This window comes from Ascaphus truei, chromosome 3, assembly GCF_040206685.1.
Source record: "Ascaphus truei isolate aAscTru1 chromosome 3, aAscTru1.hap1, whole genome shotgun sequence".
NCBI lineage: Eukaryota > Metazoa > Chordata > Amphibia > Anura > Ascaphidae > Ascaphus > Ascaphus truei.
In genome coordinates this window covers 355197062-355224318 of record NC_134485.1, presented here as the reverse complement: position 1 = coordinate 355224318, position 27257 = coordinate 355197062, and the positions used below count along the sequence as shown (strand labels likewise).

The following is a 27257-nucleotide window of genomic DNA, read 5'->3' as shown; positions in this document are numbered from 1 at the left end:
GAGGGATCTACAACCCGCCAGCTCGGGAGATCCAGTCAACCCGATCGGAAGACCCTTTCCCATCTCGGAGGGTTCCTGGTACAATCTCCCGCAGAGACTCCCATCCTGGGTCCGAGGCCACTGGATCACTAAAGGGAGGCCGCCACCCACAGTATTCCCCGAGAACCTGGACTCCTGTCACCCACCCGGTGGAGAGGATAACCCCACCAACCAGAAGGGAGGACCCCATCCAACAGCGGAGAGGTCCAAACACCGAGCCCCGTCGAGAGCTTCCGCGGACGACCGAGTTTGCGGACTCAGGAGATGAGGAAATGGACTGTTCATATGGCAGAACCACTGCCACAGCTTGTCTTCGAGGGGACCACAATCCGTGGTTAGTCACAGCATCTCTGGAGGGGACAAAAGTAAACGCCATGCTGGACTCGGGCTCTGGAAAAACCCTGATCCTAGAGGGCCTAATTCCAAGCAATAGACTATCTTATGACTCTCCTTGGAATATCGAGTGTATCCATGGGGATACAAAGAGATACCCGACGGCGAACGTTCTACTGCGTATCCAGGATCAAGAGGCTAGCCTACTAGTGGGAGTTGCTCCCTGGCTACCTGCTCCTGTTCTACTTGGCCGAGACTGGTCCTACCTCGAAACATTGTTGGCCCCTACTCCTACGGAGCCTACTCCTCTGGTACCGGAGAAGCCCGGAGACTTGTTCTCTTTTTCCCCAGAGATTTTCCCCCGTAGACACCATGTCCCAAAGACACGTAAACAGAGACGTGTGGAAAAAGAGGACTGGTTAAGAAAGGCTGGGACTTTTGGTAACATTAGTCAGCCCAAAGGACTGCAGGTCATGGCCGGGGATGACCAGGGTGGGGAACAGATAGATACGGGAGTGTTGCCAGACCTGGATCTTCCTGACTTCCGTCAGAGGCAGAGGGAGGACCCAGCTCTGGCTAGACAATATGAGAAGGTGGTACAGGTCAACAACAAGATAATAGATGAGCAAGGTGTAAAAGTGTTTCCACATGTTGAACTGTTGAATGACATACTATATCATGTGAATAAGGTTACACAAACAGGGGAGGTCATTCGACAGATGCTAGTCCCTAAAGGGTTGATTAAAACAGTGTTTACCCTAGCCCATACTCTCCCATGGGGTGGTCATTTCGGCAGAGATAAGACCACGGACCGCATCTCGTCCCGGTTTTACTGGCCAGGCATACATGGTGACATCATGAAACTATGTGAGACATGTCCTGAATGCCAGTTAACTAGCCAAAAAGGACAGAAGGTGGCTCCTTTGGTTCCTCTGCCCTTGGTAGCCGTCCCATTCGAGAGAATTGGGGTAGATCTGGTCGGACCTTTAGAACCCTTTGCGAAGGGACATAAATTTATACTCGTTGTTGTTGATTATGCCACCAGGTATCCTGAGGCCTTCCCTCTGAGATCAGCCACTGCTAAACAGGTTGCTCACAGGCTGTTAGAACTGTTTTCTAGGGTAGGACTTCCACAAGTAATGTTAACTGACCAGGGAACACATTTCATGGCACAGTTAATGCAGGATGTCCTGAAGTTATTGGAGGTAAAATCCGTCCGGACCTCGGTCTTCCATTCTCAGACTGATGGATTGGTAGAGAGGTTTAACCGTACTTTAAAAACTATGCTTAGGAAGTTTGTGGACACTGAAAAGCGAGCTTGGGATGAACTTCTCCCTTTCCTGTTGTTTGCGGTACGAGAAGTTCCCCAATCATCCACAGGCTTCTCCCCGTTTGAGCTCCTATATGGATGCCAACCTCGGGGTATTCTCGACCTACTGAAGGAATCCTGGGAGGAGGAGCCCTCCCCCTCCAAGAATACCCTTCAGTATGTCATAGACCTTAGAAACCGCCTAGACATGATAGGTCGGTTTGCGAAGGAAAACCTCAAATCTGCTCAAGAACGTCAAGAGAGGCAGTACAACCAAAATGCTCGCTTGAGGGTCTTCCAACCTGGGGACCAAGTGATGCTACTACTACCGACATCAGAGAGTAAACTCCTTGCGAAGTGGCAGGGTCCTTTCCAAGTTCTCCGCCGCACCGGGGAGGTGAACTATGAGATCTCTTAACCAGGGTCCAGGAAGGGTAAACAAATCTACCACGTGAACCTCCTGAAACCCTGGAAAACGATGAGATCGCTGTTCATTCACCCTCGGGAAGGAGAGACGGATTTGGGTCCAAAGCTTCCAAAGGGTAGTACGTACACTGACCATCAGGTTCCCATGGGAGAGCAGTTAACAACGGAACAAAGGTCAGACCTACTTGATGTATGTGACCAGTTCCCAGATGTTTTTTCTGAGCTGCCAGGGCAGACTGATTTAGTGTCCCATAGGATTGAGACAGAACCTGGCGTAAAAGTACGGTCCCGTCCCTATAGATTGCCAGAGGGCCGAAAAGACCTGGTAGAGAGGGAGATAATAAACATGTTGGAATTGGGCGTGATCGAGGAGTCCCACAGCGAATGGTGTAGCCCTATCGTGTTGGTCCCTAAACTAGATGGGAAGGTGAGGTTGTGCGTGGATCTGCGAAAGGTAAATGCTGTATCCAGATTTGATGCATATCCAATGCCTAGGGTGGATGAATTGCTTGATTCGCTTGGTAAAGCAGAGTATATCTCCACCCTAGATCTCACGAAAGGATATTGGCAGATACCTCTAGCGGAAGAATCCAAATGCAAAACTGCCTTCGCCACCCCTCTCAGTTTATACCAATTCGTCACTCTGCCATTTGGGATACATGGGGCTCCAGCCACGTTCCAAAGGTTAATGGACAAGGTACTACGACCCCATAGGGCATATGCCGCGGCCTACTTGGATGACATTGTCATCTATAGCAGACACTGGCAGTCTCATATAAAAAGGTTAAGGGCAGTCCTAACGTCCTTAAGAGAAGTAGGGCTCACTGCAAATCCAAAAAAATGTGCCCTGGGTAAATCCACTACAAAGTACTTGGGCTATGCCGTTGGGGGAGGGATAGTAAGGCCATTAGCTAGCAAGGTGGCCGCCATAAAGGAAGTCCCCACCCCACAGACAAAGACACAGGTCCGCTCCCTTTTGGGGTTAGCAGGGTATTACCGGCGGTTTATCCCCAATTTTTCAGAAATATCTGCACCCCTAACAGATCTGACAAAAAAGAGTGCCCCGACCCAAGTTAAAGCTGCAGTTCAGTCTTTTTTTATTTTTTTATTTATTTTTTTACTTTAATAGTTTAATGTGTGCAATCTCTATTTACCTAAAGAACTGTATAGCTGTCAGTCAATCCGTTCTCCATATTTTGATCGGCGAAATTTTTGTGACGTATTAAAAGCTGGGTTTTGTTTAGAATTTGCCTCCGGCAGTCAGTGGAAGACTCATGAATATTCATGAGTCTCCCAGTGATGTGTGCTCACTCCCGATCTGCCGCTGTGTGGTGCCCCCTTCTGCCCGATCCCTGTGGCTGTCAGCCTGTGCGAGATGGAGGGGGCTTGTGCCGCCAGTGGGGAGGGGGGAGCGGGAGATGTGCCCCCTTCTGCTCCGATCTCTGTGCCTGCCTCCCTGCCCGTGCGGGAGATGCAGGGGGGTTGTGCTGCCCCCGTGGAGGGGGGAAGGGAGGGGGGAGCGGGAGATGTGCCCCCTTCTGCTGAGATCCCTGTGCCTGCCTCCCTGCCCGTGCGGGAGATGCAGGGGGGTTGCGCTGCCTTGTGGGGGGTGGGGAAGGGAGGGGGGAGCGGGAGATGTGCCCCCTTCTGCTGAGATCCCTGTGCCTGCCTCCCTGCCCGTGCGGGAGATGCAGGGGGGTTGCGCTGCCCCCGTGGGGGAAGGGGTTGTGTCCCGGAGCAGTGGTGGCAGCAAGATGGTGAGTATGTGTGATTATATGTGTGTGTGTGTGTGTGTGTGTGTATATGTGTGTGTGTGTGTGTGTGTGTGTGTGTGTGTGTGTGTGTGTGTATATATATATATATGTGTGTGTGTGTGTGTATATATGTGTGTGTGTGTGTGTGTGTGTGTGTGTGTGTGTATATGTGTGTGTGTGTGTGTGTGTGTGTGTGTGTGTGTGTGTGTGTGTGTGTATATATATGTGTGTGTGTTTGTGTATATATATGTGTGTGTGTGTGTGTGTGTGTATATATGTGTGTGTGTGTATATATATATGTGTGTGTGTATATATATGTGTGTGTGTGTGTGTATATATATGTGTGTGTGTGTGTGTGTGTATATATATGTGTGTGTGTGTGTGTGTGTGTATATATATATATATGTGTGTGTATATGTGTGTGTGTGTGTATATATATATTTGTGTGTGTATATATATATGTGTGTGTGTATATTAGTGTGTCACCACAAGTACCCAGTCACCCACCCACCCACTCACCCTCTCCCGCCCACCCACCCACTCACCCTCTCCCACCCAGTCACCCACCCTCTCCCGCCCACCCAGTCACCCACCCTCTCCCACCCACCCAGTCTCCCACCCTCTCCCTCCCACAGGGGGCATGTCCGGAGTGTGGAAGTAGCGTAGATGGTCCGGGTAACAAAAATAGAAAGGGTACTGTACTTACCAACTCCAGTGGTGGAAGGTAAAGTCCGTAAGCCAATGGTCGTGGAATGGAAAGAGCAGCGTAGTAGAGTGTCCGTAAGCCTGGGTCGTGGAGTGGAGAGAGCAGCGTAGTAGATTGTCCGTAAGCCGTGTCCAGCGGATATAGAAGTCATCAAGGTAGAAAGTCCAATGTCAATTCCAAGGGGTACCAGAGAGCAGCGTAAATGAAGTCCAAAGCCAAAGGTCAAAATCCAGGGAGGTCAGCAGAATATCCAGGGACAGGTACAGGAACTGAAAGACAAAAGGGGCCAGGCAACAGCAGACAGCACCAAGGTACAGAAGCTATGCAGAGCAAAGAGGAAATGGTGAGGAGAGACTAAATACAGATGCGGCACATTTTATTTGAGTGCGGCTAGCTCCGCAAGCCTGGGGATGCCCCGGCATGCTAGCCGCACTCCCTCAGCGTGCGCGCGGTCACGCGTCATCGGGTGCCTGCGCCCCCTGCACGCGCGTCCAGGGCTCCCCGAGGGAGCCCTGGTGTCCCGCGATGTGGGGGACGGCGGCAGGGGGTTCCGGGGGACCCGGCAGACCCGGCGAGCGGAGGGAGAAAACCCCGATCGGAGGGCGCTCCTCCGCGGCTTCGGCGCGCGCCAGGCACATCCCGGCGCGTGCCTGGTTACTGCTGCGGCCGAGACCGGGCAAATGCTCAAATAAACTCGGCCGCAGCAGTAGGGGGCTAGGACCTATCAGAGGAAGGGGAGGAACGGAGGATTGGCCCGAGGGAGGACCTGATAGGGGAGAAGTGTCTGGGAGGCTGGGGCCTATTGGAGCAAGGGGAGGAGTGGACCGGGGAAGGGCCTGATAGGAGAGAAGGGCCTGGGGGCGGACCTGACGGAGCAGGGGCAGGAAAGCGCGTGATGCGCGCACCGCTTCAGCGGAACCGGAGTCAAGCGCCCAGCACCAGCAAATTGAAGCCTGGGTCCGCGCGCGCCCGCAGGGTGACACGCTCGACCCAGAAGTGTGTGAGCAGCCATAGAGGAGGCCGCAAGGAGTGAGGCACGCCGCCGGGGAGCCTGGGCGGCACGGAGCAAAGGTAAGGAGGTGCTGGAAGCGGGTGTACCCGCAGCGTGGATCCTTACAGTACCCCCCCTCGAGGGTCAGAATCCGGACAAACCATCCAAGGTCTGAGGGGAAATTTTTGGTGGAATCGTTTGAGTAGAGATGGGGTGTGAAGATCCGCATGCGAGACCCAAGAATGATCCTGAGGTCCGTATCCCTTCCATTGAACCAAAAATTGGAGCTTGCCCCTGGAGATGCGAGAGTCAATGATGGATTGGATTTCAAACTCCTGTTGTCCTGGTACAATGGGGGGAGAAGGCCGAAGAGAAGGATGGGCGAATCGTTTGCCTTGAATAAATGGTTTCAACAGTGAGACATGAAAGACGGGTGAAATTTTCATAGAGAGAGGCAAGCGAAGCTGATAGGCCACAGGATTTATTTGTCTCAGAATAGAGAAAGGACCCAGAAACCTGGGAGACAGTTTAGGGGTTGGAGCTTTCAGTTTGATATTTTTAGAAGAAAGCCAGACCTTATTTCCAGGTACGAACTTATGGGCCTCCCAACGAAGCCTATCTGCTTGTCTCTTCTGTCTTAGCACAGACTCTTGTAAAACTGTTTGCATCTTCCTCCATGACCCCTGTAGGGTGGATACCCTTTTATCTGCTGCAGGAAGTCCGGACCTTTGAGAATGCATGGGAAGACGGGTAGGATAAAATCCGTAGTTTACAAAAACCGGTGATTCTTGAGTGGACTCGTTTTATAGAGAGTAAATCGCAAATTCTGCCCAAGGAAGTTACTCTGCCCAATAATCCTGGGAATCGGAAGAAAAACAACGCAAATACTGTTCAAGGGACTGGTTCATGCGTTCAGTCTGCCCATTCGTTTGGGGGTGGTAGCCTGAGGAAAAAAGAAGGGTAATGCCCAACCTCTGGGAAAATGCACGCCAGAATTTAGAAACAAATTGAGTACCCCAATCCGAGACAATGGACCACGGGACGCCATGAATATGGAAAATTTGTTTTACAAAGATATCCGCCAATGTACTGGAATTGGATAGACCCTTGAGGGGGACAAAATGAGCTACCTTGGATAATCTGTCAACAATTACAAGAATAGTAGTCATACCATTAGATGGGGGAAGATCCACGATGAAGTCCATGGCAATGTGACTCCAAGGACGGTCTGGGACAGGGAGAGGTTGTAGAAGACCAGAAGGCTTTTGACGGACAGATTTATTTTGTGCGCAGACTAGGCAAGAGGAGGTGAACGCTCTAATGTCCTTTATCATATTGGGCCACCAGAAGGGTCGCCGAATCAGATCCGTAGTCTTCTTAAACCCGGGATGGCCGGCAGATCTGGAGGAGTGACCCCATTCAAGAATTTTGAGATGAAAACGTGGATCTGCGTAAAGACGACCATCGGGTACTTCTAGCCCTTCGGGGACCTGTGCTTGAGACTCCAAAATCTTGTCCAGTATGTCAAAGGAGGTGGCAGAGATAAACAATTGGGGGGACAGAATACTCTCTGGGACTTCCTGTGACTTCTCCTCAGTGATAAACTGACGGAACAACTCATCCGCTTTGATATTCTTTGTCCCAGGAATATAAGAGATGATGAAGTTAAACCTTGAGAAGAACAACGCCCAACAAGCTTGACGGGGCCCAAGACGACGAGCACCTTCAATGTAAGAAAGATTTTTGTGGTCTGTCAGGATCAGAATGGGTTCCTTGGTTCCCTCCAGAAGATGTCTCCATTCTTGTAATGCCATCTTGATGGCCAACAACTCCCTATTCCCCACGGCGTAATTTCTTTCTGCTGAAGAATTTTTTTTAGAAAAAAACCCACAGGGGTGTAGTTTATCTTCGGGGGTGATTCTTTGAAAGAGAACCGCACCGGCTCCCACGTCGGAGGCGTCAACTTCCAAGGTAAAGGGGAGGGTGGGGACGGGATATCGCAGAATGGGGGCCGAGACAAAAGCTCTTTTAAGAGACTCAAAGGCCCGGCTGGCCTCCATTGGCCAAGATGAAGGATCGCCCCCTTTTTTGGTAAGGGCCGTAATAGGTGCTACCAAGGTAGAAAAACCAGCAAGAAATTTCCTATAATAATTTTCTAAACCCAGGAAACGCTGAATCGCCTTTAAAGAGTTAGGTTGTGGCCATTCGAGTACAGAATTGAGCTTCTCCGGATCCATAGTGAACCCTTGATCCGAGACAATGTATCCCAGGAAGGTAGTTGAGGATTGGTGAAAGACACACTTCTCCATCTTGGTGTAGAGCTTGTTGGCCCGTAAACGAGAGAGCACCATCTTGGTATGGAGAATATGTTCCTCGAGGGTTTTGAAAAAAATAAGGATATCATCCAAGTAGATAATCACAAAAGAATTCAATAGATCATGAAAAACCTCATTCATAAAGTCTTGGAAGACTGCAGGGGCATTGCACAACCCAAACGGTATCACCAGGTACTCATAGTGACCGCTGCGCATGTTGAACGCGGTCTTCCACTTGTCTCCACTGCAGATGCGAATCAGGTTATAAGCTCCCCGTAGATCAAGTTTAGAGATAATCGTCGCGCCTTGTAGCCTATCGAAGAGCTCCGGGTTAAGAGGCAAAGGGTAGCGATTTTTGATGGTAATCTTGTTTAGGCCACGGAAATTGATGCACGGGCGAAGCGTCCCATCTTTCTTTTTTACAAAAAAGAATTCTGCTCCGGCGGGAGAAGTGGACTACCGGATGAAGCCTTTTTGAAGGTTTTCTGTGATATACTCTATACTCGGACATGGCCTCCGTCTCAGGCAGAGATAATGGATATGACCTGGCTTTAGGAAAAGGAGTACCCGGAATTAAGTCAATCGGGCAGTCGAAAGGGCGATGAGGGGGAAGCTCTTCGGATTTGGCCTTACTGAAGACATCCAGGAACTCCAAATAGACGTCCGGTAGAGTGGCGTCTTGTGGGGGACAGTTTTCCAAGACGGCCAATACCGCAGCGGACGGAGAAGTGGATTCCACCTGGGAGGATCTCCATTGAACGGGGAACTCGGCAGTCCAATCGATGATGGGATTGTGTAGTTGCAGCCATGGTAAGCCCAGGCTGATTTGAACCGAAAGGGAATGGATAACATCAAAAGAAATGAGTTCTAAATGTCCATCATTCATAGAAAATTCAATAGGAAGTGTCTCCAAGGAAAAAAAGCTGGCTGCAGGGGTTGACCACTGACCACTGGCCTCCAATCCGACTGGAAAGGCCTTCTCCTGGAGTGGAATGTTGTGCTGGATAGCAAAAGCCTGATTTATGAAATTCCCTCCAGACCCAGAATCTAGGAAGGCCAGAGCGGGAGTTTGGATGCTGGCATACTTAAGGAGGACCAGCAGTAAGATGCGTTTGGGAAGACCCTGTGCGGGAGAGGGAAAAGAAGAGATGGTTCCCAGTGAGATTCCCTGGGCACTGGCGTTTCCCGGCCTCAAGGGACACTGGGCACTGGCGTTTCCCGGCCTCAAGGGACACTGGGCACTGGCGTTTCCCGGCCTCAAGGGACAACGCGGCAGGATGTGCCCAGGAGAACCACAATAGAAGCACAAGCCTTCGTTTCTCCGACATAGTCACTCCATAGAAGGAAGTTGATGACTGCCCAGTTGCATGGGTTCCGGAGAATCCAATGCTGGTAGAACAAGAGCAGGAGACCTGGAATTAGAAGACATGGAAACAGAAGTATGAGGATGTTGCCGTTCAGCCCCCCTCTCCAGAAGTCTTTGATCCACTCTGATCCACAAAGCGATTAGGGCCTCTAGTGAGGATGGCCTTTCACGAGCCGCCAGCTCGTCCTTTAAGGATTCTGAAAGTCCATGCCAGAAAGCGGCGGAAAGTGCCCCATCGTTCCAATCAGTCTCAGCCGCGATAGTCCGGAACTCCAGAGCGTAACGTGTCACTGATCTCTGACCCTGCGTAATGTGGAACAAGGAGGAAGCAGCCATATCACTACGCCCCGGACTGTCAAATAATTCTTTTAAAGTTAGGGAAGTTGTAGGCGAGTTCAGGTTTCAGCTCCCAGATTGGTGAAGCCCAGGCCAGGGCGTCCCCGGTGAGAAGGGAAAAAACATAAGCTACCTTGGTACGATCCGTGGGGAAGCGAGAGGGTGACAGTTCGAATTGTATCTCGCACTGATTTAAAAACCCACGGCATCTAAGCGTGTCCCCAGCGTATTTACTGGGCGTAGGGATACGCAACTCCGAAGAACCTGTTCCTTCACGGGAGACAGTCGGAATGATAACGGAACTGGAGACATTAAGCTGGGGAATCTGAGAAGTTAAGGTAGCTACATGTTGGTTAAGAGAGGTCACCTGGTTGTCCAAAAAGGTAAAGTGTTTGGAGATAGTGGTTAGGGTATCTTCCACCTCAGGGGGGTCTGGGTCTGTTGGGCTCTGCATAATGTAACGCTCAGCCTGCCCACAAGCCAGACGAGACCCCGGGACTGAGGTGGAAAGGAGTAATACCACACACCTAACAGTAAACGGGGTCACGGCCGGAGTGTGGAAGTAGTGTAGATGGTCTGGGTAACAAAAATAGAAAGGGGACCGTACTTGCCAACTCCAACGGGGGAAGGTAAAGTCCATAAGCCAATGGTCGTGGAATGGAGAGAGCAGCGTAGTAGAGTGTCCATAAGCCTGGGTCGTGGAGTGGAGAGAGCAGCGTAGTAGATTGCCCGTAAGCCGTGTCCAGGGGATACAGAAGTCTGCAAGGTAGAAAGTCCACCGCCAATTCCAAGGGGTATCAGAGAGCAGCGTAAACGAAGTCCCAAACCAAAGGTCAAAATCCAGGGAGGTCAGCAGAATATAGAACAGGGAAGAAAAACGAAGCACCAAGTCCAGCTGTAGAATAGCAATAACACCAACAGGGATACGTACCAAAAATAAGCTATTTAATAGGATCCAGGCAAAGTAACAAACACACCTACGCGTTTCGGACCTCTACAGTCCTTTATCAAGGTCAGCAGAATATACTGGGACAGGTACAGGAACTGAAAGACAAAAGGGACCATGCAACAGCAGACAGCACCAAGGTACAGAAGCTATGCAGAGGAAATGGTGAGGGGAGATTAAATAGGAGGCTGGGACCTATCAGAGGAAGGGGAGGAACGGAGGAGTGGCCCGAGGGAGATCCTGATAGGGGAGAAGTGTCTGGGAGGCTGGGGCCTATCGGAGCAAGGGGAGGTGCGGCCCGAGGAAGGGTCTTATACTGTAGGAGAGAAGGACCTGGAGCGCGGACCTGGTGGAGCAGGGGCAGAAAAGCGCGTGATGCGCACCGCGTCAGCGGAGGCGAAGTCATGCGCCCGGTGCCAGCAAATTTAAGCCTGGGTCCGCGCACGCCCATAGGGGTTACGCACTCGACCCGTAAGTGTGGGAGCAGCCGTGGAGGAGGCTGAAAGGAGTGAGGCACGCCGCCGTGGAGCCTGCACGGCACGGAGCAAAGGTAAGGAGGCGCTGGAAGCGGGTGTACCCGCAGCGCGGATCCTTACAGCTCCCCGTCAGAGACAATGATCAACGGAGCTCCAAGTAGCCAATATCTCTCTAATGAATATGTCGGATAGCTCTGCAGCTGAAGGTTACCTCCTCAGGGGTGAAAGTCAGCCTGTTTTGTGAAGTGGTCCACCACCACCAGGATGGTAGTCATCCCTCTGGACGGGGGTAGTTCAACAATAAAGTGCATGGCAAGATGGCTGTGTATGGCTGTAGTAAGCCATAAAGTAGTGCTCAGGGACTTGAGTCTGCTCACATATCGTACAGGAGGCCACCAGTTTCTTGACAACTTGCAAAGTCTTCCTCCCGGTATCCCAAAAACTTTGAGCTGTGTCCCCAACGTAGTACCTCTTCATGGAAACATAGAGGTACAAAGTGTTTAGCCGTGGGTTTACAGTAGAGTTGAGGATGCATGCCAGAGGGATGATGGGTCCTTTGATAGTCTCTTCTTTGGTTGTCTTGAGTGTCCAAAAGGTAGTGAGGGCCTCAGGCGACCATTGAAAGGAGTTTCTAAGTGAGAGTCATGATGGGAGTCATGACCTGGGAGAATTTACCCGGATGAAGCAGCGGTAATAATTTGTGAAATCCAAGAATCTTTGAATGGGTTTAAGGGCAGTGGGATTAGGCCAGTCAAGAACAGCAGAAATAGGCCAGTCAAGGACAGCTGAGACCTTTGCTGGATTTTGAAACCTTCAGAGGAAATAATGTACCCCAAAAAGGAAATCTTCCGTTGCTCGAAGAAGCACTTTTCTAAGTTGGCAAAATGATGATGTTGACTAAGTCTCGATAAGACCTGACTGAACAAAAGTCTGATGTTCATCAATAGATTTGGAGAGAATAGGATATCATCCAAATATACATTGACCTAGAGATCATTTAGATCCTGGAATATTTTGTTGATGAAGGACTGAAATACTACTGTGGCATTACATAAGTTAGACGGCATGTCCAGATACTCATAGTGCGCATTTCTAGTGTTGAATGGTATCTTCATTTGTCGTCCTCCCGTATAAAAATCAGATTGCAGGCTCAGTGGAGGTCGAGCTTCGTCAACAATGTAGCTCCACTAAGTCTGTCAAACAATTCAGGAATCGGGGGAAGAGAATGAGGGTTAGGGTGATTTTATTGAAGTCCTCGTAGTCCATACAGGGTCTCAAGGATCTGCCCTCTTTAAAAACCTGTCCACCCCCTGCCCTGTAATTGAAGAGGATTTGCAAATTAATACTTTCTTGAGGTCTTTCATGGCCTTTATTTATTTCAGAGAGAGGGTACGTATGACCACCAGGAGAAATGGAACCTGACAATGTCTATGCTGCAGTCATAGGGTTGATGCAGGTGAAGTTCTTCTGCTTGACTTGTGTCGAAGACATCTTGAGACTCTTGTTACAGTCCAGACAGTCCTGCGGTAATGGCATGCTCCCTGGTAGAGTCAGGGTTTTGGAGGCAAGAAGTTTGACAGTCGTGACTTGATATGGGTGGATTTTTTTGGCAGATTTGAATCAACAGTGGATCGGACGATTCCATTGGTCCGTCAAGCTCAGCGGATCAATCTCAAAAAGATCGATTTGTAGAATCCAATCCGTGGATTTTGCAATCCGTTGATGGATTTTTTAGAATCCGCAAATTGGTTTCTACAAATCCGTCAACAGATTATATCCAATGGCAGTTTTTGATTAATCCAAATTAAAACCCCCCAAATCCGTTTGCAGGTTTTACACTGCAAAATGAATTTATGGGGAAAATGTGAGAAAACCTGGGAAATGGATTTAGGCTGATTCGCCCATCTCCAGTCCTGACCATATGGTGTTACTTGTCCCGTAGACCATCTAATCTGTGGATCATGTTGCTGAAGCCATATGGACACCAAGATTAACATGGCGGAAGGAAACAGAATAATTTGGAAATTGATAGTTTCATGATGGGAGGTCCCCATGGAAACTCGTATGGGTAGCGTGTCCCAGGACATGGTCCCCGTGCCCAATGGTCTTCCATCAATGGCCTCTACCAGCGGATCCATCATCCATCGAAGTGAAATAGCGTGGGACTGCATGAAGACATGGTCCTTGAAGTTCACAGCTGCTCCAGTGTCAATGAATGCCTGAGTTAAAACAGTAGAGTGACCCTGTGACAGAGTGAAGTCAACTCCTATCAATTACGCCTGGGAGACATATGTCTGAGTGCTTCATCCAGCACTCATAAAGGTTAACTCAGGTGGAAGTTAGGTAGTCAGGATGTAAGCTGACACCTGAGAGCCAGAAAGGTAGAAAAGGATCTTGTTACTAGCAGTAGCTGGCTCTCTCAGACAGAGCACATGGATATATGTGCTGCTAGCCAGATGGATACAGCACACTACTTACTGCAACCAAAGTAAGATTTGTTTCATTTGTTTTCATGACTGCTTAAAAGACTCTTACGGTTTGGTTATGATTTAGCCAGCCAGCCTGCTAGATAGGCCTGCTGTGTTAGTCAGTGTTTCTCCCAACGTGGAGCAGGATTTATTTGTTTAAAGGGACAGTGTACCCGCATGTTTTGCTGCTGTGGAGAAATAAAGCCACTGAACGTTTTCATTTATCCTGAAACTACACGTGTGGACTGTTCCCTGACCTCGGCTACAGGCCGTCCTGCCACAGACCCCATGAAAGGTAAACAGGGAACTATAATGGTGTGCTCACCACAAACAAGGCGTGGCCACGAGACCGAGGTGGGGATTAGATAAACATCAACCCACAGCCACGTGGGCGCGTCTGGAGTGTAGATTCGTTGAGGTAGCCGGGTCGGGGTAGGAGAAGTCAGGATAGTCAATGATACTTGCGAGGTCTGGATTGGAGAGGTACGGATAGTTGCAGGTACTTAGCCAAGGTCGGGATTGGAGAGGTGTGGATCATTGTTGTTAAGCCGGGTCAGGAGTGGAGAAATACGGAATCCAAAAGCAAGCAGGGTCAGGAACACTGGACAAGGCAAGACACAGACGGCAGGCAGGACTGTAGTGAACACAGCACAAGGTTATACTCAGCCGATGTGCCAGAGGGCAGGCTGAGCATATTATCGGGAAGATAGCCCAATGAGGAGAATGCATACTCCTGAGTTACTGGACTGTGATTGGCTGTTGGAAACAGCACAGATGTATCCCATTACATAGAGGAGTGAGGAAGCTTCTGCGCGCGTGCTCCGCGCATAGCGGGTGCATGCTGCGCAATGTTGACATTACTGCGCAAGCGAAGGCTGGAGGCAGGACCAGCAGGAACGGCATTTAGTGCCGAATGTGGTCTGCGCACGCCCCTAGAAGGAACGCATTCGCTGGTCCGCGAGATATATTGCAGAAGGCAGAAGATGCAGGGCACCCAATCGTGGGTGTAGGTGAGTGGAGCACGCGCCGCGAGGGGCGCGGATGGCGGTTCCTCACACAGACAGGAAGAATCGCACATCCATCTAGGGAGTGTTCCTCTATCCTTACTAGGCCTTTAGAGTCACGTATGGAGTAGTGGCCCTTTACGCTGCAACTGAAGAGCATCTTCATAGCCTCTCCTGTTGAGACAGTCTAGCACCACCAATTTGCATGGGTTCCACTGGGTCAGGGGAATCAGTCGGGGTGCGCCGAGGACGCAATACTTGTGGAGAGTTGGAGACCTCCAGAGTGCAGATCTTCTCACACGGTCACTTCCAGATCTGAAGGTCCATGCATATGCAAAGGACATTCAGTTCACCGAGGTCCTTAGGAGTCTACTGACTCACATACTAGTCCTTGAGCAGTTCGTCGAGGCCCTGCCAGAAGGAAGCCAGTAAAGCCTCATTACTTCATCCTGTCTTGGCTATGAGGGTGCAAAATTCGATTGGATATTGGCCACTGTCTGGATCTCTTGTCATATACAAAGCAGCGACACTGAAGCAGATAAGGTCGTTCAAGGCCTGAACAAAAATAAGGGAGTCATTCACCAGGGGGGAGTCTCTCCTAGATATGGGAGGCCCATGCCAAGGCCTCACTCACCATGAGAGATATAATATACTCCATTCTGGCGAGATGGTTGATGAACATCAATGGCTGTAGCTCAAATTGTATGGCCCACTGGTTCAGAAAGTCCCAGCATGCAGCTGGATCCTCTCCATAGTGCTGTGGAGCCAGAATGCATGGTCTGCAGGGTGAAAGAGATGGAGGCGTAGAGAATTGAGGAGAGTGGAGATGTCCTACAAAGATGTGGCGATTGTGACCAATTGCTGGTCCTGATGAGACAGACTTCTCCTGGTCTCCCAGTCCGTGGCCCTGAGCAGAAATGGCCTTCCCTACCTTAGCTGGGTCCATGGCCCGAACAGAATGTGAGGGTGCTTTTCTCTAACCAGGAGGTCAACCCATGGGGCTGAGATAGGATATGAGAACTGGCCACAATCCTTGGCACTAAGTCCTGACCAGGAAAATATCCGGGTCACAGGCTGAGACTGAGACTGGGTGCGGCTTCGTTGTCAGGGTCATGGTTTCAAGATCAGGGCAGGAGAAAGGAAAACGGAAAGGAAATCCAAGGGCAAGCAAAGGTTCAGGACAGACAAAGCACAAGCAGCATAAAAGATTAGATTCAGGAGCATACGGATCAGGCACCTTGCTCAGGCACTGATACAGTAAATGACTTCCCTATAAAGGCCTATCCCAAGTGCAGCCAATTAAAGTCTCTGCCTAGAGATAGGTGTAAGAGGTCATTTTGGTTGAGGGTGAAGTGTATTTACTTCCTGGCTTCCTCCATCTTGGAGCAGGCAAAGCAACCTCAGATTTTTTCCATACGGCTAGATGCAGAACGACCGTGGCGGCCCCCTTCTAGGTCGCTCTGGGAGTATAAACAACCAATCCAACTTTCTATATCTTTGAACTCTGAGTAAGTAAGCCCACACACACCTTACTACATTTAAATTATGCAGTCTCTCCCAGGGTTGGGCAGAATAATTGAATAATAATCTCCTTAACTAGATGGAACAATAAGACGACTTTAGCAATAACTCAGGATGCTGGCTTTTAGACTACTTTATCTTGGAGTACGAGGAACGGTTCCTTACATGAGAGGGTCTGTAATTCTCCCGCTCTCCTTACCGATTTACCATAATAACAATCTAAATGGAATTTGCGGTGAAGACTTCAATGGATGATCCACTGTAGCCTTCAAGAATAGAAAAAGTACCCCTGTTGGCACTGTACTCTTTATATGGGGTTCTTTGGTATTTGACCGCCTGCAGAAATCTCATAACCAGTTTATCAGATAGTATATCTCTTTCTATAAACGCAGATAATGCAGAGACCTGAACCTTCAATGAACTCAAACCAAGATCCTTGTTTATTTATTTCTAATTTTCTCTAACGCGCTACTCAGTACTAGAGCGCATTGACTCTAGTTGACTCCCGTCTGTAAGAATTCTACCAGGGTAACTGAAGAAGGGTTAAAACAATAAAAAAATTAAAAAATAATGAATTCCTTAACACCATTCCTGAAAACAGTGCCAGATCCAATAGTAAATGGATGAGTTTGATGATTTCCTGACTGACATTATTGTTGTAATTGCCCTATCTGAACAACACTTCTTTTTAACATTTGTGGCACATCCTCCATGCAGCTAGGGCCAGCTTCCTCAGATCTGGATGTTGGACTGGGCTTGCCTCAGTAGACCCTGGGAAACTGGGTGATGCCAAAGTAGATCCACTGCTATATTTATCAGATGGAAGAACCATATAATTCTCCACCAATAAGATATTTTTGCCATCACTTCTGCTTTATCTTTATTTTTCTCAGTGAAAGTCATTTAAGTGGGATTTGTAGAAAATTGTATGCCAGCCCAAACTTCCAGGGAGAACTGGGGGCATCTACTTGACTGGCGTAATGGTGGAAGACCTTGACCAGAAGTATTCCACTTTTTTGTTTCAATCTGTTGCTATGATCTTTCTGGGGCTGCCCCCACCGAAGTACCAGCTGATTAAATATTTGAGAATCTAGTTCCCACTCTCCCAGATAAATTATGGTTCGGCTTAAGAAATCATCCGTCATGGTCTGTCATTCATGGATATTAACTGCCATGAGATTGTTCAGATGGTGCTCGGCCTTAAGCAGGATTGACCCAGCGAGCACCAGAAGTCTTCTACTCATGGTCTCATTGTTTTGCAACATATTATACTATTGTGCTGTTTGATTTTATTGGTATATTTGCAACCAGAACATGGCTTTGAAAGAAAAATAGGGTTCCCTCGACTACGTGCAGTTCTAGCATATTTGCTGGAAGGTTACTGTTGGATCTTGATAAACTTCCTTGTGCCAATGAAGCTTCCATCTTTGCTCCCCATGCAGTCTTGTGGCATCAGTGGTGATAGTTATCCAGGACTCTGTCTGAAGAGAATTTATTTTCCAGATTCTGCTCATTCTCCCACCATCTTAGATCTCGCCTTATTGATGGATAGAGACATATCTTCTGCTGTAGGTCTCATGTGGAGTCAAGCCCACTTTATAAAGCCTGGCATTGAGGTGAACTTCCCCAACAAAGTTATGCAACCTTTTGCCGAGACCCAACATAACCGCCTTATTCTTGTGGCTTGTTCTGCCAATTGCTGCATTCTGCTCTAGGACAGATTGATAATTCTTTGTATTGTAATGAACACAACTCCCAAGAAAGTTAGTGACTGGGATGGAATTAAATGAATATTAGTGCCAGTACAGTAGGTCTTTGCCTCCTTGTCAGACATTCTGTCTTGTTGGGGATAAAACAAATACACCTGAGGAAGGATTAACACCTCAAAAGATTGTGCCTTGTCGATCTTTATATACAGTGTGTATCTATATATATCAAATAAAAAAATCACTTGTGAGCACATTCACATGCTCATAATTGATCTTTTTATTTGCTATATGCAATACGGTGGAGGTTTCTTGTTGCCTTTTTCACCCACCATAACTTAAAACGTGATGGTAAACCATACAGTCTTGAAAATGCAAAGCCAGCCCAGTACAACCAACTTCACACTGATGATACCCATTAAGGTTGAAACATGTCTGCGAATGGTTTCTCTGGCTTTGCATCTGATTCCCATGCTGTGCTTTTAAAGCTGTGTTAACAGCAAGCATTAGCTTATATGGGCTCCATGTAACAATGGTTTTTCAGACAAAAGGTGACACATTGTGTGCTCATGTGCATGTCATTTCACAGAGTCCCTTGCTGCAGTGGGAGCACTGTACGTATGCTGGGGATAATGGTGAAATGACAAAATATGCAACAAAGTGCAAAATAAGGTGGCGCAGTGACAAATAATATATCCGCGAATAATACAGTGCAGGATAAATTCAAGTGAAACGTGAATAAATAATGCAGCTCAAAACCCTTAAGTGGATGGTTTGCAGATTCCACTTCAGTTGTAGAACATCTCGAAAGTCAGGGGAGCGCAGGTATCGATATGTAAAGAAATAAAGAGCACAAAATAGTGCAAATAATGTTTGAATCAAACGATGTGATGTGAAATATTAGGTGAATGGAGACTCACGTGGTATCAAATTAAATCAGGCATGTCAGAGATCAGTGACAAATGCTTGACTCTGTAGTGATAGATGATAGATGAAAAACCCACAGCTGGATGACTTATATGATGTTAGCAGCACACACGGCACCTCGTCAGTCAGGGTAATAGGGAAAGAAGAGAGGCTTCCATAGCGTAACACAATAATAACACTTTATACACGCAATAAAATTAACACTTACATTGTCATAGATCAAAATAGGCACATAAAACAAGCGATATCACCACCTCACGTTCCGAACCGCAGGGGTTGCCTGGATCAGCTGACATATGAATGTCACGACCGGAGCGGGGATTCTCTGTATCTTTAGTCTTTGCTGTGTAAGAATGCGGCATCCAGTGGTCTGCACCACATCTACGGTAAGCACGCCAAAGATACAGTTCGTATCATGGGGAAACAGCCGGTGGACTTCCCGGCGATAGCTGATAGCCTGTTTATTGGGGACAGAGGGGGTGGATGAAAGGGGTAGTAGACCCAGGGTGGGTGATTGAAGGTTGCGGGAGGAGTTAATCCCTTCACTACCATAGCGGTGGGAACCGCTATGGTAATGAAGGGGTTAACCAGTCCTATAAGACAAATAGGGGGGGGAAAAGGATATAGTAACGCCAACCGTGTGTTGATTCAAATGCAGATATTCAATAAATACACAGAGAAGTCCCGCTGCCAGAGTTCATAGAGGTGATTCAAAGTCCTCCACACAATGTCAATCAAGAAAAAAAGGAATCCTCCGGCACGTGGTTATACTTGTGGTTCCCAAGACATGTAGGGAGAAAATTAAAACAACAAACCACAGAAAAGGGGTGGTCAGAATGGAATTAATATGCAGCCTAATGTTGATTGTTATTAGACAGAAGAACACTTACATAAACTGCAGATCCTTGAGAAGGAGATTCTTCTTAAATGTGCCTCAAAACACATGTGCCTTCCCAAACATACTGTATAATGTACTATGATTCAAGACCTTTCAAACCAGCAACTATTTCATGTGCTATTCCTACTTCTGGTGACCCCTTCCCATTAATGTTCCGCATCCAGATGTCTTATAACAAATATTGATGAATGTGTTTCCATTCAATAATGCTTTTAAATAAAACAGCTGCAAAAACCATTAATTTAGCAATAATGATTAATCTATCACTTATGTTTTTGGAGTATTCTTAAATATCTAGATTTTGAAATAGTAGAAAGAGGAGAAATTGAGGTCAAAGGAAAAGGAAAAATGAAAACGTACTTCCTGGTCAAGAATTTACATGCATCAGAACATGAGATAATGGGCAGACCCAAAGATTACACTTCTGAACAGAACCATAATGAACAAGTTGGTAAGTTTAGATATAGCAGGGTTAAGGTTAATGATTAGACCTACTGCTCCATATATAATCGCAATGGTTCTACTTTATACTAAAGGAATTCCTTCAAGGGAAGATTTTCCAGCGTTTATAAGGCTTTTATAACCTTACTGTCGCTAATTGTTTTACATGTATGTTTAAAATGCTGCATTCTTATTAGTGTCATTTGTTTAGTATCATTTTGTTGTGCATTTATAGTGATTATTGAGTTATTGAATACATTTTAGGATTTTATGGAAGGCAAAAGTTTAGTTATTACATTCTTAAATATTACATATTACTCATGTTGAAAACATTTTATTTGAACAATTTGTTGTTTGGGTAATTGCCAAATAATTATTGTGGTGCCTCCTTAAGTAGAGGCGTGTATTTACTTTAAAAAAAATAAAATTATATATATATATATCTCAAATGAAAATATTACTGTGTGCTCATTTGCATGTCTTAGACAGGTCTGCAACTCTGCCCTTCACCATTATCACCCGGCATACAGTGCTTCCACTGCAGCAAGTGATTATGGGAAATGACATGCAAATGAGCTGCCACTTTTACTACAAAACCATATGCCATGATCCCCTTTAAGCTTATGCCTGCTGCATTGTACAGCATTTGAGCACAGCCTGGATTAAGATGCATAGCCAGTAAACCGACCCACAGGCAGCTATTTCAACCTTAATGGGTCTCATCAGTGTGAGGTTGGTTATACTGGCTTTGCAAAATGAAGCTTGGGATAGGTTTCACCACACTTAGTTAAGTTATGGTGGGTAAAAAAAAGTGGCAAAAACCCTCCACAGTAAAAGCATATAGCAAATGGAAATATTACTGTGTGCTCATTTGCATGTCTTTGACAGGTCTGCAACCCTGCCTTTCACCATTTTCACCCAGGGATTCTGTGAAATTACATGCAAATTAGCACACAGTGCCACCTTTTGCTTCAAAACCATATGAGATGGCCCCCTACAAGCTTATGCCTGCTACATTGCACAGCCTGCATTATATATATATTGTGACAGGATCATTGAGTCTGTATACATTAGTAGGAGATAGGAGTATGCCTGCTTTCCAGTAGACGAGGGGTTAACCCAGCTTATTAAGCAGTCCACAGGTGATTCAAATTAAGATAGCTCACCTGCTTTAAAACAGGAAGATGAAATGCCTCTGGAGCAGCAGTCTTTCTCAGGCACAGAGAGAAGATAGAGGAGTGTTGACAGAGAGACACAGGCTGCTCAGATTGATCCTGTCCCAAGGGGGAATAAAGCTCCCAGGTAAGGAGCCAACTGGTGTTGTTGAACATTGTTGGGCTGGACTAGGTTAGCTAGCCAGGTAGATAGCTTGCACTTTTATTTAGTCAGTTCCCCGACCGGGGATAGGTTTTTGTTTACGTTTATTGCACTTAAAGGGACAGAGTACCCATTGTTTTGGTTACACTTTTGGACAAATAAATCCACCAGCATTATTTCACCAGAAGAGTCGTGTTGTCTCCTCACTAACCACGGTCATCCTGCCACACGTGGTGTTAGAAGTGGGATGTCGAACACCCTGTAAATGGGGCGGAGCTACAGATTGCAACTGGTGGAACCTGTCCACGCGGTAACTGTCAGTATGGAGGACGTTGTGAAGGCCTTAGTACACAGCACCGCGGTCCAGCAGGAAGCTAACAAACAGGGACGGGAAAGCACGGCTGCACAACGCGAGACAAACCGGATACTTGCAGCCCAGCTTGATGTTATTGCAGAAACACAGAGGGAGCTGATTGAACGCTTGGCCCAGGTTAATATGGACTCGACCAGTACGGCCCAGGCATGGCCCGTCCAGGCAAACCTGTACCTGCAGAAAATGACACCGCAAGATGACGTCGAGGGATACCTTCGGTCCTTTGAGCGAATCGCTTCCCGGGAAAGTTGGGCCTGCTCCAAATGGGCGGGGATTATCGTACCCTTTTTACTGGGGGAAGCCCAAAAAGCATATTGTGACCTCGACGAAGAAGCTGCAGCAGACTATGACTGTCTGAAAAGCGAAATCCTTGCAAGGATTGGAGTGACTCCCGCAGTCTGTGTGCAAAGGTTCCATACGTGGAGATACCAGGAACAGAAGTCACCCAGATCGCAGTTATGGAATTTGATCCATCTGGCGACCAAGTGGCTAAAACCAGAGGTATATAGCCCGGCCCGGATCCTTGAGATGGTGGTGTTGGACCGCTTCATTCGAGCGTTACCCCAGGACCTTCAACAGTGGGTGGGGCAGGGAGATCCCCTCACTTGTGATGCCATGGTAGGCACAGTCGAGCGTTTTCTGGCCACCCGTGAATTGTTACGCTCCCCTCGCACAAACCACAACCCACTGCCCAACACGAACGGTAGGTGCCAGCGCTGGCACCAGGACCCGCGACCGGTCGCACGATTTGAGCGAGTGGAAGAAAACATGGATAGGGACAGAAACTCTAAATCTCTGAAAGGGTTTCAAGAACGAAGTGGGCCAATTGTTTGTTTTGAGTGTGGGGAGGCGGGGCATATTAAGGCTCACTGCCCACAGTTGTCTGAACCAATGGAGTGTGCGTATGGCTCTGTTAAGTCAGAATTTTGTGGAGTGGTAGGTATGACCCGGGGGGTTGGGGGGAACGTACCCACAACTTCCTCACCACTGTGATTTTAAATGGTAAACCAATCTCCGCCCTGGTAGACTCAGGGAGTGATATTAACTGGGTATCCGGGAAGTTGGTTAAGCTTCTCCGGTTACATCAGGGTGAGAAGTTGCGGGTATTATGTGTGCATGGGTGTACGCATCCGTACACCACGACTCTGATAAAAGTGAAAGTCGAGGGGCAAGTTATCCCCTACAAACTACGGCAGCAATTGTACCAAAGTTACCCCATTCCCTAGTGTTAGGCTTTAATTTCCCTGAGAAATCTTGTATGACGAGGGCGCCAAGTTTATCTGCCCTTTTAATAATAATATCACTATTACTGGACAGTTTTTAAGAGCCTTCTTTTCCCTAAGCGTCATGTTGTGCGTGATTTTATGCATAACATATTTGGCAATATCTGCTTTGACTAATCGCATATAGGTACTCACTGACTGATTTTTGAAAGGTGGTATGAATGTAGATTTTAATTTACATACTTTGGTACCTTTCTGATGGGCTGAATTAACTGTCCCTGAAGGTTTGTTAGGCTGTACCAAATTATCTGTCCCTGGTGGGTCTGTAGGCGGCACCGTTTCTGTTGTCCTGTGGGAAAATGCCCTACCTTTCTCACAAAAAGTGAGGTTCTCTAGGATCACTAGTAGGCAGGATAAACTAGCACCAGCTATGGATGATCTTCGTGAGAGATTCACTAAAAGGGGATATACCCCGACAGTGCTTGATGCAGCCCTTAAAAAAGATGTGATTCCTAATAAGATGACTAAGGATGAGAAACGTATTGTATTTACCACCACATATAATAGGGCAAGTAAATTTGTCAGGTCTATAATCAGAAAACATAGGCACTTGCTGCAGAATGATGAGGTGTTAGCAGATAGTTGTCGGACACCTCCCTTGGTCGCCTATAGGAGAGGGAGGAATCTGTCAGACAACTTGATACATGCTGACAACAAAGACCACTACCATACGCCCCACTTCTTAGAAGGTGGCAAACAGGGTAACTTCCTATGTATGAATTGTTCAGTGTGCAACAGTCTTGTTACCGGGGACGTATTTTGTCATCCACATAGTGGTAGAAAGGTCACAATTAAAAATCGCATTACATGTAGATTTACATTTGTGGTATACATCATTAGGTGCCCATGTGGTCTTGTCTATATAGGTAGGTAGGAAGAGTCAGGGAGCGTGATTCACCAGTGATAACTTGAAAAATAAAACATAACATACAAAAAATAGTGCAACTCTGTGGGGAAAAACGGATCAGCAGGACCCGTGGCTTACTCAAATAATGGTGTGTAACACAAAGCAATCACAGAGTAAAGATTTGCTCCAAGACAAATCTACCCATATAAAGCAACAGAAACAGTTCAAGGTTCAAAAGGATGATATATTGAATATACAAGAACCGCAGCAGCGGTAGGCAGTGAACACTTACAAGAAAGCCTTGTAATAAGGCATGTAATGGGCAGGCAGCGTCCTGGCAGAGGGATTAAGCCAAAGTGTGACGTCGCAGGACCGGGGTGAACGCTGCACTCGACGAATCCTCCGGTCAGTGCGTCACAGAACTTAAGGGTTCAGTCCCTCCAGACGAGAGCTACACGTGACCGCTCTTGTCCTCAGATGCTGCAACAGCCAATAAGGCAGCCAATACAAGGTGATAAGGCAGCCAATACAAGGCAGGGTGGTCTTCTCTCTACGCGTGGCAACTTCCGTGTTTCACATACAGCTTCGTCAGGAGAGTAAGATCACCTTGTATTAGCTGTCAGTCTCAAGTAGCCACAACCATCCGATCCACGAGCTTCTCTCATAATGCACTTAGACACAATAATGCAATCAGATACATCATCACATATCATAGGGAAAGAGGTACAAATCAAAAATAAATAACTTTAATAACATATCAAAAAAACTCCTCCTATATGCATAACACCTAGAAAAAATGAAAAAATAAATACATAAATAAAACACTAAATAAACACACCTAATGATTGCAGACAGTAAGTGGGGCAGAAAAAAATCCCATACAGGGAAAACCAGGAGGAGGGGCAACAGTACAAAAATCGTCATATGCCAAAGAATTTGTCCACATCAGACAGTTAAACAAATAGATAATATATGCTATAAAAAACACACTAATTAAAATGTATAAATAGTAAAAAATATAGATATTATAAAATATGCAACAAGACAAGATCTTCCATACAGAATGAGGTGGAGATAAAAAATCATAAAAAAGCGGCAATATCTATATCGATGTTCAGGCCGTGAGGATCGAGGGTCTTCAATTTGAAGATCCAAAAGCTTTCTCTTTGGATAAGTTTTCTGTCTCTGTCCACCCCCCCTCCCCCCGCCAATGTGGTTCAACGCTTTCAATGGCCCTATATTTTAATCCGGCTGGATTCGCATCATGTACTCTTAGAAAGTGTTTTGGCACTGTATCAGGGAAGTTATCCCTGTTCAGGTAATGTGCCTCTAATCCAGCAGTGTGGTGGTTAACTGCTGGTAGTCAATTAACAAACACCACCTGCCTGATTAGATGGCTTAGAAAAGCCTGTCTGTTGAGACAGGAAGAGAGACTCCTTAGCTCACACCTGAGCTGAACTTGGAGACACTTGTCTTGAGCCCTGCTATATGTTTGGGGCTGGGAGACATGCTTATCTAAGGGAGTTGTGAACTGCATAGTATTTCACTAGAAATACTCCCAAGTGAATAGAAGCTTTGTTTACCCCTTGTTTGGATGGTTTCCTGATGTTAAGGAAAAGGCGCAATAAAAGGCTTATTTAATTTCACTATAATCAGTCTCCCTTGCATACCTCTGTGAGCGTCCGCCTACATATGGTGTCCGAAGTGGGACGAGAGGTGGTCTTTGAAGTTAGAAAGGACCGGGGATTTGTTCTTTGAAAACATTTTTATGCTTTTTGCCTACAAACAGTCTGAGCAACTTTAAAAAAAAACAAACAAAAAAATCTCATGCAGCATAGATCAGACTTAAAGTGATACACACCACTGCACTGAAACTTACAAAACCGCAGATGTACTCTTTTCCCCAATCCCAAAAGGAGAGAGAGAGAGACTGCTGAAGCAGGTAAAACCTTATTTGCCTATCACAATAAAGTGTAATATGGTCATTGAAATAGGGGGTTTGCCTTCCAGCCATAGTCAGGGTTCAAGAAGTGAGTTAGCCCTTGAAAGGGATAGTCGTTTGTTATTTTCAAATGTTTAGCTGAAGCAGTGAATACAGTTGGTGACCCATGAGCGGTACTGATTCTGCAAGTAAAGGCTGCCACACCGCATAGGACTACCAGTTGTGAATGGAGTATATGCAGAAAAATGTGAAAATTGATGCTAGACTGTGCTGAAGCAGGGGAATTTTCAGTAAACAAGTGCTGAGGGTAAAATTGCCTACTAGAAAAAAAGGAATTGCTGAACTGTGTAAAAGGTATCCCAAGGTGTGAAGAGTGAATGTCATAATACCCAAAGTTGAGACTGAACTCAAACAGAAAATCACATTATTTGGCTGAAGCAGAGAGATTGCACCTAGCAAGTAAATGGTGTAAAGCAAACACAAGTTTTTACCTAGCAACTACACATTCAGCACACCTAATGAGAGATTACACCTAGCAAGTAAATGGTGTAAAGCAAATAGACGTTTTTACCTAGCAACTGCACATCTTGTATACCTGATAAGAGAAAATGCATGCACAGTACTGCTGATATTGTTAAACTTACCCAAGAAAGAAAAAGTCTACAGAGATGCTGTGAGAGCTACGACCTCTACAAGCAAAATATGCCCACCTGTAGGACTACCACAATTGGGGGTTCTAGCAAATACAGTGGCAACAGCTGCAATAGCGCCTCCTGAGGTCAGGAAGAAAATTACACCTGATAGCCTAAAAATGGAGTACAAGATGCAGCGTTCCTGTAATGAACCCTACCCCACGGAAGAGTGGCCCTTCCAGTCCAATAAAGAGGAAGACATCTCTTACGGGGAACCCGAACCGAGTCACACCCACAAAACACCCCAAGAATGGTGGGGGTGCCTGAACTCGGCACGAACTGAAAAGACCGCTCCCTTTGATGACGAATATGATCAGCAGGAGAAAGAGCTGGAGCAGTGGATCACCGAATATTTCCATCAGCTATTACAGTTGCAAGAAAAGCCGGGTGGATCCAGTGACGCTGCTAAAATTTCAAATGAAGATGGAGACCCCAGTATCCCTGAAGGGACGGTGTCATCCAAATCAAAAAGGCGGAAAGGGCGCAATAAAAGGCTTATTTAATTTCACTATAATCGGTCTCCCTTGCATACCTCTGTGAGCGTCCGCCTACAGGCACACTATGAGTTGTTATTTCTTCCTAATGTTCCCAAGGTGCTTAAGGATACGGACTTTTAGGGGTCTTATAGTTTTTCCTACATATTGGAGGCCACACGGGCACTCCAATAGATAAACAACAAAACTAGTTGTACATGTTGCGAATGTATTCATTTTAAAACATTCCCCAGTTGAGTGAGATTTAAAATCTATTCTCTCTGAAAGGGCTGAATTACTTAAAAAAAACCTTAGGTTTCCTCAGCCATCCCTCCTGTATCTTATTCTTAAAAGCACTAGGGGCTAGT

The 27257-nt window shown here is 46.8% G+C and overlaps 1 protein-coding gene across 19 annotated transcripts in view; it reads left to right on the top strand.

The window, feature by feature from the left end:
- LOC142490133 (guanylate cyclase soluble subunit beta-2-like) overlaps positions 1 to 27257 on the top strand; it is a 431574-nt gene that overhangs the window by 390417 nt on the left and 13900 nt on the right. For all 19 annotated transcript variants that reach the window (XM_075591976.1, XM_075591975.1, XM_075591974.1 and 16 more), the window contains one exon: positions 19803 to 19972. In XM_075591976.1, the coding sequence (XP_075448091.1) occupies positions 19803 to 19972 (170 nt within the window). The remainder of the gene's footprint in view (positions 1 to 19802; positions 19973 to 27257) is intronic.